The 15,095-nt window shown below is 55.0% G+C and overlaps 1 protein-coding gene across 2 annotated transcripts in view; it reads left to right on the top strand.

The window, feature by feature from the left end:
- The first annotated feature begins 2,756 nt into the window (after positions 1-2,756).
- The window catches only part of LOC112825696 (L-gulonolactone oxidase), a 32,045-nt gene continuing 19,706 nt past the window's right edge, over positions 2,757-15,095 (top strand). Inside the window, exons 1-6 of one of the 2 annotated variants that reach the window (XM_025873788.2) lie at positions 2,757-2,927; positions 3,848-3,949; positions 6,182-6,307; positions 8,234-8,328; positions 11,855-11,945; positions 14,176-14,361. In XM_025873788.2, coding sequence (XP_025729573.1) covers positions 2,925-2,927; positions 3,848-3,949; positions 6,182-6,307; positions 8,234-8,328; positions 11,855-11,945; positions 14,176-14,361 — 603 coding nt within the window. In that variant the 5' untranslated portion in view covers positions 2,757-2,924. Of the gene's footprint in view, positions 2,928-2,991; positions 3,150-3,847; positions 3,950-6,181; positions 6,308-8,233; positions 8,329-11,854; positions 11,946-14,175; positions 14,362-15,095 lie in introns of those variants that run through there. The other variant, XM_073892563.1, reaches the window with a different exon arrangement.

The following is a 15,095-nucleotide window of genomic DNA, read 5'->3' as shown; positions in this document are numbered from 1 at the left end:
TATTTGCAGGTCAGAAATCTAATAAACACTCTTCCAAATGTTCACACTGTTTCAAAGAAGTGTTCAGTTACCACGTACAAATTGTATATTAAGGAGCTCATTCAGATCGATGAACAAGTATGAGAGGAGAAAAGGTCACAAAACAAGCTGCAGTGACCATTGAAGCAGTCACATTAATTTCCCTTGCCAACAAAGGTTTGAAAAAATTAAGACTCAGCAATTATTGAACTAGCTGAGCCCTTCAGGCAAGAGGAAATAAGCAATAAACCATCACCCTCAACCCCAGGATGGTGGCAGCGCAGATTGAATTAATTGATACACACACTGTTTTTTGCTGATTTTTGTATTCCTTTCATGTCATTTTATGCTTCTCAATAAAGGCAGTTTTTAAGATTGATGTGACTGGCTTGCGGGCTGGGGGGAAAAGCGTTCCATCCAAGGGCAGTAGCAGGAGGTGAAGAAAGAAAACAGTGCGTGACTCCAGGCTCTGGGAAATCTCCACAGGGGAGGGACGGGAGCCCCTCGGGCAGTTCAGGGGCATAGCCCAGGCCCACCCGCTCCCCACAGCACCGGGCTTCCAGAATGTCTCAGCGCAGAATGCATTCACCAAAAGGAGAAACCGTGAGTCTGACTGTGGTTGAATGGGGCATTTGCGGTGGGGACAGGACATACATGGCCTTGAGTTGTGGGGACAAGGCTTAACGGTGGGAAATGAGTTGTTATTTATGTGGGGAGACACCAGGCTGACCGTCAGCCCTCCCCTCTCCTCCCTGCCATGGACCTCTCTGCGCCCCCCCCCCCAGGCTTGATAGTCACCCCATCTGTGGGCCACAGTTCCGGGGCCTCCTTCCAGGGCTTTGGGACAGTAGCCAAGGCAACCAGGAGCTTTCTCCACCCCTCAGTCCCAAGGCCTCCAACCACTGTGTCCCTCACCAGGCCCTGCCTTTCCCAGGCAGGGAGTCTGAGGTTCTGTGGGGATGGGGAGCTCCCTCCCCATCTCTTTTCCCTCCAGACAATGGAGCCTCCGCACTAGAGGGCACAGGCCCTACCTCTTCCATCAGGGACCGTCCAAGAGCCAGGCCTTGCTCTTCTGTCTCGTGAAGGTCTCGGTGGAGACCCCCCAGCCTCAGGAGCTAGTAGCCACCAGGCATTAATTTGCTTGGACTGCCCTAACAAAGTACCACAGACTGAGTGACTTCAGCAGCAGAGATTTATGTTCTCACAGTCCTGGAGGCTGGAAGTTCGAGACCAAGCTGTCAGCAGGGTTGGGGTCTCCTGAGGCCTCTCTCCTTGGCTTGCAGACGGCCGCCTTTTCCCAGAGTCCTTACGTGGTCTTCCCTCTGTGTGCCTACGTCCTACTCTCCTTATAAGGACACCAGTCCTATTAGATCAGGGCCCATCCTAGAGACCTCATTTTAACTTAAGAACCTCTTTAGAGGCCTGATCTCCAGATACAGTCACATTCTAAGGTGCTGGGGGTTAAGGCTTCACCATGGGAATTTGGGAGGAACACAGTTCAGCCTCTAACAGCCCTTCCCCGGAAGTCAGCTCTGTTCTGTGGCCCCAGGACTCCCCGTTCTATAACCGAGTGCTGAGCTACCATAGAAAGCAGCACGTCCTGGGCTGGGTGGGCTTTCCCTGTGGTGAGCTCATGGCTGCCACCCCACCTCCTACACAGACATTTGTATCTGGGGTTGGGGTGCATCGTTCACGCCCATGTGCACTCGCCGGCTTGGTGGGAATCCTGGTTTGGGGGGGTACAGATGTGACTCTGACACTCCCCCTTTCCAGGACTTTTCTCCCGTATCTCTGACCCCAGTTCCACTCCTTCAGCCCAGCCTTTCCTCCACTCCCAACTCCAGAGCTGTTGGTCATGCTTCCCGCTACACACCAGCCCTTGGCTTGGGGGGATCTGATAAGCCGAGATCCTCAGTGGCTGATTTGTTTATTCATGGCACAAACGTGCTTTGGGCGCTGGCTCTGTGCCAGACACTAGCTAAGGGTTGGCAAGAGGAGGGTAGTGTCCCCAGAATCCTGCCACCAGCAAGCTCACCGCTGGGGCAGATGCAAGAGCTTGCTGCCATTTCAAGCCCCCATGGTGTCCCGATGCTCCTCACCCATCTGCTCTAAACTTTATGTGGACCCAGAGAATTAGGCAAAAGTGCCCCACATTTGTTGAGGAGGAAAATGAGATTCGCAGAGGTTAACAGGCAAAGCGTGGATGAGGACCCCGGGTCTGTCTGCCTTAAAGCCTGGGGAAGGGAAGGCCTCTGCCAGAATACTGCCTGGGCTGAGTGTCCCTTGTCTCCCCTCCCCGACCCTGGGCTAAGCCACCAGCCTCCTGTCCTGTCTCCCTGAAGCGATGGGCGGCTTGCTGTATCCATGCCCCAAGCCTGACAAATGAGCTAACTAACAGATGCGGAGTCTATCTGTACCAGCATGCCACATGGCCCCTCCTCCAAGCAGGCACCGAGGGAGCCCTTACGTTAAGACCCCCACGGGCCTCCCACATCACAGCCTCCCCTGACCTATGGAATGAAGGACCCAGGTTTGAAGCGGCGGGGTCCTTCGGTTCCAGAATGCCTAGAGTTGGGGTCAGAGGTCCAGCAGCTTCCAACAACAAAGCAGCCACCTCTTAAACTCTGCTCTTCCACCTCGCAGGCTGAGAAGGGCCCCTGAGGCAGGGGGCAGGCCTGAGCTGCTATTTGTCTGGGTGGAGCTTGTCGCAACACTGTTTATCCACCTTTGCCAGGATCCCAAATCCCCTTGGTGTACAGTGGATACGGAGCCAGCTGTGAGCTCAGAGGTCGCCGTGCTGCCTGCTCCAGACCCTCGCTCCACCTCACCTCTGCACCCTGACGCCCAGTGCTCGGCTCCCAGAGGAAGCCACAGTCAGCCGAGGCCACCGACCCACCACTGGAGCCATGGTAGGGTAACAGGGCACAGCCGGTCAGCCCAGCAGGCTGGGCCCGTGAACCAGGCATGGGAGGACAAAATTAGGTCACGTCTGGGGCTTCGGGGAGGCCTCGGGGACCCTCTTGAATTGGACTTGAGGCTCTAAGGGTGGCCCTGGGGTGTTGGGGAAAGCATGGGAGAGGAACGCCTGGGTTGGACTCCAGTGTCTTCACTTGATTGTTGTGTGTGCTTGGGTAAGTTACTTCACCTCTCTCAGCTTCCGTTTCTGCTCCTGAATATGGGAGGAATATTACCTATTTTGTGACATTATTATAAGGTCTGTAAGATACGATGTATAGAGGGTCTCAATACAGTGCTCCGTACACAGGGCCTCATCCAGCAAATGGGAGGCTTATCCCCGGGGCTCCCTGCTCTGGTCTAGAGGCCAGGAAGGCTGCTGTGGAGTCTCCCAGCCTCGGCCCTTCCTGGCAGGAGGAGCCTGGTGGGAGAGCTGAAGGCCGGCTCCGAGTCCTTCTGGAGCCACCAGGCCAGCTCGGGCCACCCCTTCCCCAGTCGCCCTGCTCAGCCGGAGTCCACCTGCTGGGTCCCTCCGAGAGGTGCCCCAGACGGAGGGGGGACAGGAGCCCTACTTTCCCAGCTCCACCCCCGACCCCATCCCTTCTACTGAGAGCGGACGTTTCCCGTGTGATCCGCCACTGTGGCCTCGAGGGGTCAAGGGAGATCACAGGAAGCCCCGCACGTAGCTGCTCAGCTTCAGAGCTTCCGACGTGTGTTGCATCTTCCCACTGGCCCTGAGAGGTGACCAGGGCAGAGGAGCCTGGCTGGGCGCCCGGGCCCCAGCCTCCCATCCGACGATGGCAGGAGCGTGGGAGGGCGTCCGGGCAGCCTGCAGCCACGTATCTGTGGCCACCCAGCTCTCTCGCCCTCACAGGTCCATGGGTACAAAGGAGTCAAGTTCCAGAACTGGGCTAAGACCTATGGCTGTTGCCCAGAAATATACTATCAGCCCACATCCGTGGAGGAGGTCAGAGAGGTGAGTGTGCATCTACGGCTGGAGACCAGGCCCTGCCCCGGAGAGGAGGCAGGAACTGGGGACGTGCCCGGCTAGGACCCCCCACCCCCACGGACCCCCCACCCCATAACCGCTGGCTAGGCGAGAGCTCCACGAAGCCGGCTGCAATCCGGGCCCTGGCCTCCCCTGCTTCAGCGCCCCATTACAACTGTCTGGGCCACCAGCGATGGCCGGCCTTGCACTTCCAGCTCAGACCTCTCCTCCGGGCGCTCTCCTTGTGTGCCTCAAGGTCATCACAGACTTCCATGCCCCAAGGTACACTTCCAGTGTTCTGAGTCTCTCTCTGTTTTTGACTTAAACCCTTCTATGCCTGTCTCTGCGTGGGGCACCTGCTTGCTCAAACTGGAGGCCAGGAAGTGGGGCATTACCCTTATCTGGCATCAGCAAGTCTTGCCCCAGAAGCTTCCAGAGTCCTTCCCCTTCTCTTCGGCACCATTGCCGCTCTCCATGCCCAGTGCGCCATCCCTTCCTCACCCACCATGACCTGTGGTGGCCGTGTCCCTGGTCTCCCTGCTTCAGTTCTTACACCCTTGGAATGTAATTTCCACATCAGTAGAAGTAGTTTTCTTAAAATGTAATCTGGATGGGGCTACTCCCCTGCCTCAAGCCCTTTCAGAGGCTCCCTATTGTTTGTGGAGTAAAACTGTAACTGGACTCCCAAGGCCATGTATCACCTGGCCTTGGTTCACCCTTTGTTCGTAAGACAAACCAAACCTTTTCCTACCTCGGGGCCTTTGTACTTGCTATTCCCACTGCCAGGAATGCCTGTCCCTTCACTTTTCACACAACTAACTCCTTTTCATCCTTTGGGTCTCGGGGTAAACTTCAGCTCCTCAGTGGATTCCCACACCACCTTATCTGCATGCAGTATGGCCCCAGTGTTCTCTGTCCCTGTCCCTTGTATGTTTCCTTCACTGCATATTTATAATCACTTACAATTATGCTCTTTCACAGATGGGTAAACTGAGACTAATAGAGGCTTTGTTATTTTCCCGTATTAGTAAGTGTCAGAGCCGGGATTCACACAGGGAGTGTCTGATTCAAAGCCCCCACCTTCTTAGGCAGGAAAAGCTACACACTGGAAAAGTGGTTGAGCTGGGCCCAGGAGAATGAATAAAAGCTCCACAGGGGGCTGGGGAAGGGCACCGTGAGCAAGGGAAAGTGAGGAGCATGCCTGGGGACGCAGTGGCCGGGTCGGGTGGGGACAGACATGCCTGGAGGGGATGAGTGAGCAGAGGGCAGAAGAGGGAGGCTGGGAAGGTAGCATCAGAGGGCTTCCTTTCGGCTTCCTTCTGAGCTGAGGGAAAAGTTAGAGGTATGCTGAGATGGCTGTAGGCCAAGGCCGCCCCTCAGCCATGCTGGCCTGCACAATTGTGAGTTCCTGATAGGCTGAGTCCACTGAGGGCCGACATCTCCCCGGAGGCCTAGTAGGGTCCTAAAACGGGGTTGTGTGGTCAAGGGGGCTCACGGAAGATGATGATAAACAGATTTCTTTGTTGTAGAGCCTGTAGCCTTAAACATGCCACAGGCATTGTGGGTGGAGAAAGGAGCTAGTGAAGACAGAGCACTTCCCAATCTCACTTGCTCATGGAACCCCTTGTGGTACCTGCTGTCAAACCACCTGGACCACGTGTGAGGTTTTTTGAGCAGGGACGTGAGGGTGAAAGGGAATGCATTTGTTTAAGTGATACCAGGCATGTATTTATGCATTCATTCAGTGATCACTAGAGACTAGTAGGGCTGGGCAGACACAGGTACCAAGTCAAATTAAGCCACTGTCACCCCCAGGAGCCTTCATTCCAGCTCAGGAGGCAGCTGAGCCCAAGTAGGCCAAGAGGAGGAGCCGGGACCTTATTCTGAAGGCACTCGGGGGCCCTTGGAAGGTTTTGTGCTGGAGAAGAATGCGGTCGGGTGTGCCCAGCCACAGTGGGGAGAGCACACGGGAGCCCCACCTTAGGATGATCCCTTGGTTCTCCATCCCGCTCACTTCCTGGCCCTGCAGTCTGGTTCCTTTCCCAGAGTGGACTGCACAGCAGCCTCCAGCCGGGCAGGGGCCTTGGAGGCCTGGGGGTGCAAAGCCTGGGCTGCCCACCCCCCTGGGCGGCCCACCCCCCTGCGGGCCCTGCAAGGTCTCCGGCTGCCTCAGGGAGAGAAAGGCCTGAGCTGGGGCTGACTCTGGTATGGTCTTGGCAGGTGCTGGCCCTGGCCAGGCAGCAGAACAAGCGGGTGAAGGTGGTGGGCGGTGGCCACTCGCCCTCCGACATCGCCTGCACCGATGGCTTCATGATCCACATGGGCAAGATGAACCGTGTTCTCCAGGTACTCAGGGCCCTCAGCTCCCCGCCTCTGCTGGCCCCCAGCCTGGCAGGCTCAGCCTCCACCCCAGGCCCCAGGAAATGCCTCAGCCTTTGCCCTCAGGCCTCATCCTATTCCCTGCCCCTGAATCCAAAGTGACACCCCAATTCCTGATGGCCCCATGATCTCACCCTCCCCAGAGCCCTCTGTGGGCCTCCTCGGGCTGCTTGTCAGGTGTGGGTGCTTCCTTGTGGCCACAGGATGTTCACCCCCTCCTGCCAGGGCCCCCCTCTGCTTCTCTAGAAAAATGACAAGCCAGACCCCCAAAGATGCACTCGCAATGACAAATCCAGAAGGCCTGACGCTTATCTCGTTTTACATATGGGGAAACAAGATCAGAGAGGGTGAGTGACTTGCCTAGGGTTGCACAGCCAATCAGTAGCAGAGCTGGGCACAAACTCAGGAGTCGGACACCAGCACGGTGCTGAGATGGTGTCCGTGCAATTCAGCTAGCACTCGGTGAAGGCACCTGCCAGGGCGTAGAGGTCAGACAGGGGCCCTGCACATTGGGAGCACTCCTATTCTCCCCTCACAGGGCCAGCTCCCCCGAGCTATAGTTTTTGCCGGATAAACTCCTCTCCCCCGCAGCCCTGCTAGCAGAGGTTCTGGGTTCCTCTCTATTATTTCCTTCTTTGCTCAGGCTGACAGTCTCCATGCCGTAGAAAATATTCTGGTCAAGATGTCGGTCATGGCAGTAATGAACTCTGATGGCTAATTAGTGAGGATTGGCTCCCACAATTGATTTTGCCCAGCTCTGTGCTCAGGGTCAGTGCAATGAGCTGATGAGGATGGGATTTGGAGTCACACAGATGGGGATGCTCCTCTCCGTTCCACCCCCGGTGCTCGTGTGACCTTCGGCGAGTGACTTCAAGTCCCTGAACTTGAGATTCCTCCCTGTGAAAGAAGAGAATCTGCCTCTACCTCCCTGGGCTGCAGGGAATCTTCTAGGGCCCTTCTTGCACATGGTGGGAATCTCCCGTCCCCTTCCAGGCCCCCGTCTTCACCCTAGACTTCCCCGGGTGAGAACAAGTGGAGAATTTGGACTCCATCTAGCAAACCCAAGCCCCTGCAGGATTAGACCCTCCTTAGTTGGTGACTTTGCATAGCGCTGTAGGAATCCCACTTTCCTAGTCTGGGGGGCCGTGGGATTGGGGGGAGCACAGTGGTGGCAGTTGGGAGACCTGAATGCTAGTCCAGCCCTGCCAGTGACTTTGAGCGAACCCCTTCTCTTCCTACCTCATTTCCTTCCCTTTCAGGAAGAAGGGGTTCCACAGAAAACACTAGTCCCCCCTTACCTACGGTTTTGCTCTCTGTGGTTTCAATGACCCGCTGTAAACCACCATCTGAAAGCAGATGATCAGAAGGATCATAGGACAAGAAGACTATCATCAGAAGGTCAACAGTAGCCTAACCCACAACTCCCACATCCTTCACCTCACTTCAGCTCATCACATGGGTATTTTATCATTCACATGCTTGCAAGACAAAAAAGGCTGATCACAGTATGATATCTTAAGAGAGACCACATTGATGTAACATTAGTTTATTGTTATAATTGTTCTATTTTATTTTTAGTTATGGTTGTTCCTCTGTGCATAATTTATAAATTAAACGATCACAGGTATGTGTATATAGGGAAAAACATGGTATATGTAAAGGTCAGTGTTACCTGTGGTTTCAGGCATCCACTGGGGGTCTTGGAACGTATCCCCTGTAGATAAGGGGGGATGACTGTATGCCCAAAACTCAAGCAAATCCAGGGCTCTGCCCACACTCGGCTTGAGCTGACCACAGGCTGGGACAGACACGTTCATATTCGTGGGACTGTGGCTGCCGGGTGGGGGCTGGGTGAGAGCCTAGCTGATCCCAGCCTATGCTGGTCTCTTGCAGGTGGACACGGAGAAGAAGCAGGTGACTGTGGAGGCCGGCATCCTCCTGGCTGACCTGCACCCACAGCTGGGCAAGCACGGCCTGGCCTTGTCCAAGTAAGAACCACCTCTCCCGTTCCTGGTGGGCCAATACTGCCCACCTCCCCTTGCCCTGGCCTCGGCTGGACACTCAAAGATCTGGCAGGAGAGAGAGAAGCACTTCCCAGGGCACATCCCCTTTCTCTGGACCCCTGTACTTTCCCCATGGGGTACCTGTCTCCCATCCCCCATGAGTTCAGGGACTGTTCTGTGAGAATAAAAAGAAACAGGCCAGAGATGGGCCAAGCCTTAAGTAAAGTTCTTGTAAAGGGGCGGAAAAACTATGGATTAAATTTTTCTTCAAACGTGCAGTAACCAACTGCATGGACCCAGACAGAAGGGCATGCAAAACGCCCGGGTGGCTCAGTTGGTTAAGCGACTGCCTTCGGCTCGGGTCATGATCCTGGAGTCCCGGGATCGAGTCCCGCATGGGGCTCCCTGCTCGGCGGGGAGTCTGCTTCTCCCTCCCTCTGGCCCTCCCCCCACTCATGTGCTCTCTCTCTCTCTCATTCTCTCTCTCACATAAATAAATAAAATCTTAAAAAAAAAAAGGGTGTGCAAAACAAGCACAGAGGAAGAGAAGGGCATGCTGACTGAGCCACAGGACTTGGGGGTGTACTTACCTATGACTGTACCCGTCTCTCTGGCCAAACGTGTCAGTGATTGCTCAGGTTTAAATATCAGGGGATTTCTGTTGAAATAAGCATCAGATATAGCCAAAGGATTGAATGTCCAACTGTAGAATTTCAACCATTGGAAAAAGGAGATGGGTGTTTTGGATAGTTGGGTAGCAATCTCTTTGCAGCTGGAAACTGCACCCATGGAAGCCTGTCGTTTGCTTTTGAGTGTGAGTGGTCCGTTTGCCTTTGCTCTCTTAGCACAGGCCCAGAGGTATTGCTGCGCCTTTTTACTCTGGGAACCCTCCTATCTTGTTCCTACTTCTCTAAAGATCATGGCAACTCAAACATTTATGAGGTGTCTGCCATGTGTAGGTCTTGTTCAGGCCCTTAAGAGGCAAAGACGAATAAAGCCCAAGGAACTCCTGGCAACGGGCAGACCAACCTCCAAAATGATAAGCCTAATGTAAGACAACAGGTTCAATGTCAGACAAGTGTTCAGGGCACTGTGGGGCTCTCAGGAAGCCCCCGGGTTCAGCCTTGGCAGGCAGGGGACCATGTGAGGGGCTAGGAATCCGGGAGCCCACAGAAGGGGGCTTCTGGATTGAGTCCTAAACCAGAAAAAAAAAAGAGGAAAGAAGGGATTCAGGCAGAGGGACCAGCACGAGTAAAAGTCCAGGATGGGGAGAGAGTGGGGGGCATCCGGGGGCCAATGAACAGATCGTGGGACAGAATCTGTGACCAGTGACAACAGGAAGAGACATGTTCTATTAACGACAGGCATTAGCTTCTGGACTCGGGCATCTCTGTGCCCTGTTTATGGTGTGTCTCCCCCCCCGGGGACCCAGTCCTCCTCACGCGGCTGCCTGCATGGGGCCCTTCTGCTACTCAGAGGGAGTTAGGATGTCCTGTCCTGTGTATAGTAGAGGAGCCTGGGTGGATAGATAGCTCCAAGGATGCTCTGGGGACTCCAGGAGCGTCTGTGGCTGGGGCTGCTGAAGAGAAGAACAGAGCTGAGGCAGGCCCCATGCTGGTTGCTTGGCAGGTGAGGAATAGAAGCCTAGTTACAGAGGAAGAAACGAGGGTCTCAAGCTAAGTGGCTTGCCAAAGTCACACAGCTGGAAAGTTCTGGAACACTCCACCATGTGGTGGACCAGAGGAGGCAGGACAGCAGCGTGGTGTGAACCCCAGCTCCAGGAGCAGACGGCCTGGGTGCAAATCTTGCTATTCGCTGTTAGTCAAGTTCCTTGACCCGTCTGGGCCTCAGGCCTGGAAAATGGGTCTTAAAACAGGGCGCGCAGAGGCCTGGAGGAGTTAAAGATGGCCCACAGAACTGCTCAGTAAATGTCCGTGCTCGTTGACCTTTTGGTGAGGCACCTGCGGAGTGCCTCGCTCCGCAGGTTTTGGAGATGACCTTTCCCCTGACCATGTTATTTCCAGCCTCTTGGAGGCCAGTGTAATCCTTCCTTCTTTGACTTTTCTCCCTCAGGGCCTCGCCGTAATCATTTGTTTCTTTGAACACGGGTGGTCACAAGCCTGTTTCCATATTGCTTCTGAGTCTGGGAGGCTGTGTGGAAAGGAGGAGACATATTGCAGTTCCATTAACCACCCCTTTGTGGGCACTGAGGTCCTTCTCAGGTTGTCAGGATTCTACATAATGCGACAAACATCTTCGTGCTTTGCCTTCCCTCAAGTTGGAGAATTTCCCTAGGGCAGGATTCCATGATCCTCTTTTAACATTCTGGTATTTTCCAGGTGCCTGAGTGTCTCAGTCAGTTAAGCGAATGATTTTGGCCCAGGTCATGATCTCAGGGTCCCGGGATGGAGCCCCGTGTTGGGCTCTGCACTCATTGGGGAGCCTGCTTCTCCCTCTGCCCCTCCCCCTGCCCCTCCCCCCTGCTCCTGCTCTGTCTCTCTCAAATAAGTAAATAAAATCTTTATTTAAAAAAAAAATGAAGTAAACCAACTCATGTGGACAGAGAGACAAGACAAGACACAAAGGTGGTAGCGGGGTGAGTAAGGGGAGGCTGGAGAGGCTTGGGTTTCTCCGTTCTTCTGTTCTGCCAGGACGGCCCCCATGTCCCACCGCCTCCACAGGAAGGTCTGAGGCTGAACTTCTACTCAGGGGCCCTCGGTCCGTGCTGGGAGCCAGGGTGTGTGAGGGGGTGGGCGCTCGGCGTCAGTTGCTGAGCCCATTTCTCAAGTGGGCTGGGCTACGGTGAAGATACTGTGTAGCACATGATGCTCCCACCCCCTGGGCACCCCGGGGGGCCTTTAGTAAAATACCAGTTTCCTTCTCCTTTAAGCTAGGCCTAGGATGTCTCAGAGGACTCAACTAAGAAGTAAGTTTTGTTTTTTGTTTTTTGTTTTTTTAGATTTTATTTATTTGTCAGAGAGAGGGAGAGAGCACAAGCAGGGAGAGTGGCAGGCAGAGAGAGAGGGAAAAGCGCTCCCTGAGGCGGGACTCGATCCCAGGACACTGGGATCATGACCTGAGCCGAAGGCAGACGCTTAACCGACTGAGCCACCCAGGTGTGCCAGGAAGTAAGATTTTTGATCACTCTTTTCCCTTGACCCTGAGTTCTGGGCACATCTTTCTAATTCCTGCCCCCAGAGCACACCTCTAGGGGGACCCCTGTTCCCCTCGGGACTCTGGTTCTCCTGTGCACACACAGGCCCCCCTCAGAGCTGAACCATGCCCCCCACCAGGCCACTGAAATAAGGCTGAGAGGCTCAGAGAGGAGAAGGGCCACCAAGTCAGACAAGCTAAGTCATGGTACCTGCAGGGTCAGAACCGAGGCAAGAGATGAATCTATTACTCTGCTCTGAGGGGCCTCGTCCTGCAGCCCAGTGGAGGGGGTGGGTATGCTCCCAGGGAAGCCTAACCGGTCCCTTGTGTCCCTATCCCTCCCTCCTGTTGAGCCCAGCCTGGGCGCTGTGTCAGACGTGACTGCAGGGGGTGTCATCGGGTCCGGAACGCACAACACAGGGATCAAACACGGCATCCTGGCCACCCAGGTGAGTCCCCCTGCTTGGCTGCTCCACGACTGCCAGGGGGTGGGGGATGGGACGGACACCACCTCCCGGAAGCTCCCGGGAAATCGGGGGCTCCATGGGCAGTGTCGGCTCAGCTCCACGTACGCCTCAAAGCCAACCCTTGTTCCTGCCTCTCACAGACACTTGGCAGGTGCCGTCCAGCCACTCTCCTCTAAGCCTCATCGTCCGCAACGGACACAAGTGATAAGACACCCCTGCCTCTCAGGAGCGTCCTGGCCACCCTGTGGAAAAGGGCAAGCAGGGTGAAAGATTCCAGCCCCTTTGAAAGGTCTGAGCCAGGAGCCAGACAGGGCAAGAGGTCTTCCCAGGGTAGCAAGTCGGGGAGGGGCCAGGACCGGAGCGGGGGCCACCTGGAGTGGAGTCCGGCCTATGTGGGCCCGGATCTGCCCTTGATCGCCACTGAAAAGCATTTCTTAAACTTTATGAGAGTCCCAGTCTGGGAAACCGGTTATGAACACAGATTCTGGACTCGGATCTGGGTTCAAAACTGCCTCCAACGTGTAGTAGGCATGAGCCTGTAGGCAAGTTTTTAACTCCTCTGGACCTCCGTGTTTTCATCTGTAACTTGGAGGGAACAATCCTCAACCCAGGTGGAGCGAAGGAGCTGGCGTATGTTACTTCCGTGGCTGAGCAAAGGGCAGTGCGTGATTTCTGTGTCGGGAGCCTCCCTTTGGAGGGGCTTCCTAACAGGCCCGGCTGTGCACACGGGGAGCCTGGCTGCTCACCATCAGGGCCAGGAGAGAGCCCCTGTGCCCGGGCGGCACCACACAGCTCGCCTTGTGTTTCCACCTGCAGGGGCTCATCTGCACTGTGGGCCGTGGGACCTCTGGCCCCTGGAGCATTACGGCTAAGCACCGGGGCCTGGGTTTTGCATCCCGGCTCTACCAGTATGGTCTGTGTGACCTGGGGAAAGTCTCTACCTCTGGCTACCCCAGTTTGCTCACCCAGAAAATGGGGATGGTCACAACAGCAATGCATCTGGGGTGCTTAGAAGAGCGTACACAGTTAGTGCTCAATAAACACTCATGATGGGTTTTGCCTATAAGAAGACAGGGCCCTTTCCGGAGCTCGCACTCTGTGCTGTAAGGGGAAACTGACCTAGGGCACCTGTGTTCATCATGCTAGACCCCACCCATAGGCAAGAGCTGCGGCAGCAGATCATGCTGCGCTTTGTGGGACCCGATTCCCAGGTACTTGGAGCCCTCTGTGGACATGCCATGACCCCTTCAAAGCTGGCTTCACTGCCCAAGAGAGCCCCGTGGTAACTGGGGGTGATGGACAACACAATAGCCGCCCCCCAAGATTAGGCCACAGTCCTGGTCTACTATCCAGGGCTGAGGGCAGTTGCTACAAAAATGTTCAGCAGAGTATGGGATAATTCTGAGGGGCCACAAATCAAAATGCGCCTGAGATTTACTGGCCCCTTTTCTTGGGAAGTTCAGCTGAGCAGGACCAGCACCTGGAAAGGAGTTGGAGAGCTCCGCTGTTTTGTTTTACATACTATACCAATGGCTGGGAGCGAGGGGAGGGGACCGACATTTCAATGTCCACTGTACACCAGAGACTCAGCTGGATACTGCACACACTGTCTCTGAGACGGTTATTGTCCTCATTTTACAGATGAGGAATCAGAGAGGTTGGGTAACGTGCCCAAGGTCACACAGCGAATAAAGCAGTGCCTACCTATATTTGTTGCTGGACCCTGCTGAGGGGTTTCACTGGCCAATTCTCAATGGCTCTGGATCATGGACAGAATCTGGTTTCTGTAAAAACCATTCTGATGCCCTCACTCCTACAGATGGCCATGGTGCCCCATTTCTGCCAATTTCTCCCCTCTGGTCTTGGTCGCTGTAAATTGGAATTTGTTCAGCTGTGTCTGTTCTCTCACCCGAGCCCCCAGCCGCCAACTACACATGTCAAAAGCGATTTGCATCCGAATTAGCAGGTAGCAGAATGTGGAGAAGTACTGACACAGGTCCTAAAAGAGGATTCCTCCAGAAATGGGGGCCAAGGCTAAGAGACGGGGGGCTGATGCTGCCCAGACAGACCCTTCTTACCCTGTAGCGCTGTGGCCAGATGGCATTGATCTTCGGGGATAGGCACCACGTGGCCTCATTTCCCAGGATAAAGAGAGCAGGGCGTCTACAGGAAATGCCCCCTGGGGTTCTGAGTGCTCTTCTCCCATGGCTAGGTGGTGGCGCTGACCCTGCTGACGGCCGACGGGACCATTCTTGAGTGCTCCGAGTCCAGCAACGCAGAGGTGTTCCAGGCGGCGCGGGTGCACCTGGGCTGCCTGGGAGTGATCCTCACCATCACCCTGCAGTGTGTGCCCCAGTTCCACTTGCAGGAGATCTCCTTCCCCTCAACCCTGGAAGAGGTACAGGTGTCTTGTTCGCCACCGCTCAACCTCAGAAAGTAAATGGAGGATGCTGACAAATAGGCCATGCTCCACTGATGGCCCCGGGGGAGGGGGGGGGGCGCTCTGTAGGCCCCCTGAATAAGGGAGTGGGCTGACCTCTGTAGGTCTTCCTTGGCCCAAGGATCCTGTGGCCAGGTCCCTTTCTGAGCAGGTCAGTGAAGCTCAGAGGAACTGCAAGGGGTTGGCAGACGTCTGGGCGAGAAGGGAGGTTGGGTAGAGACTTGCCGGGGGAGATCCGGTCCTGGCATGAGCTGACTGCTCCCGAGAAGGCATTAACTCTCAACTGCACTGAGACATACAAGGTACCTAGGATTCTCTTTACAGTGGCTTCTTCACAGCCAAGTGGGTGAGCTAACTTTCCGTCTGGCTGGCTGCCTAAGGTCACATGCAGTGTATGTGGATCTAGATGATGGAGGGCAGAAAGGATGACTTCAGACTCATAGCAATGTTTTGGGAATGAATGAAAAGCATGTTTGTTGGTTGGCTGGATGACTGGATGACTGGATAGATGGATGCATGCATGGATGGATGGATAATTGGATGCATGGATGCACAGATGCATGGATGGGTGCATGGATGGATGGGTAGCAGGCAGCAGTCCTGAAATGCCTGGTAATCACTAAGCTATGGGACTCATATCTATGGTTCCAAGTTCCTTGGTCTTTGAGTTCCTCCATGGTCACCTCATCATT

This window comes from Callorhinus ursinus, unplaced genomic scaffold (assembly GCF_003265705.2).
Source record: "Callorhinus ursinus isolate GAN/ISIS: 27379988/994484 unplaced genomic scaffold, GSC_fseal_2.0 scaffold4, whole genome shotgun sequence".
In the NCBI taxonomy this organism is placed as follows: domain Eukaryota; kingdom Metazoa; phylum Chordata; class Mammalia; order Carnivora; family Otariidae; genus Callorhinus; species Callorhinus ursinus.
Note: the sequence above shows the minus strand (reverse complement) of the source record. Positions and strands in the feature narration are given on the sequence as shown.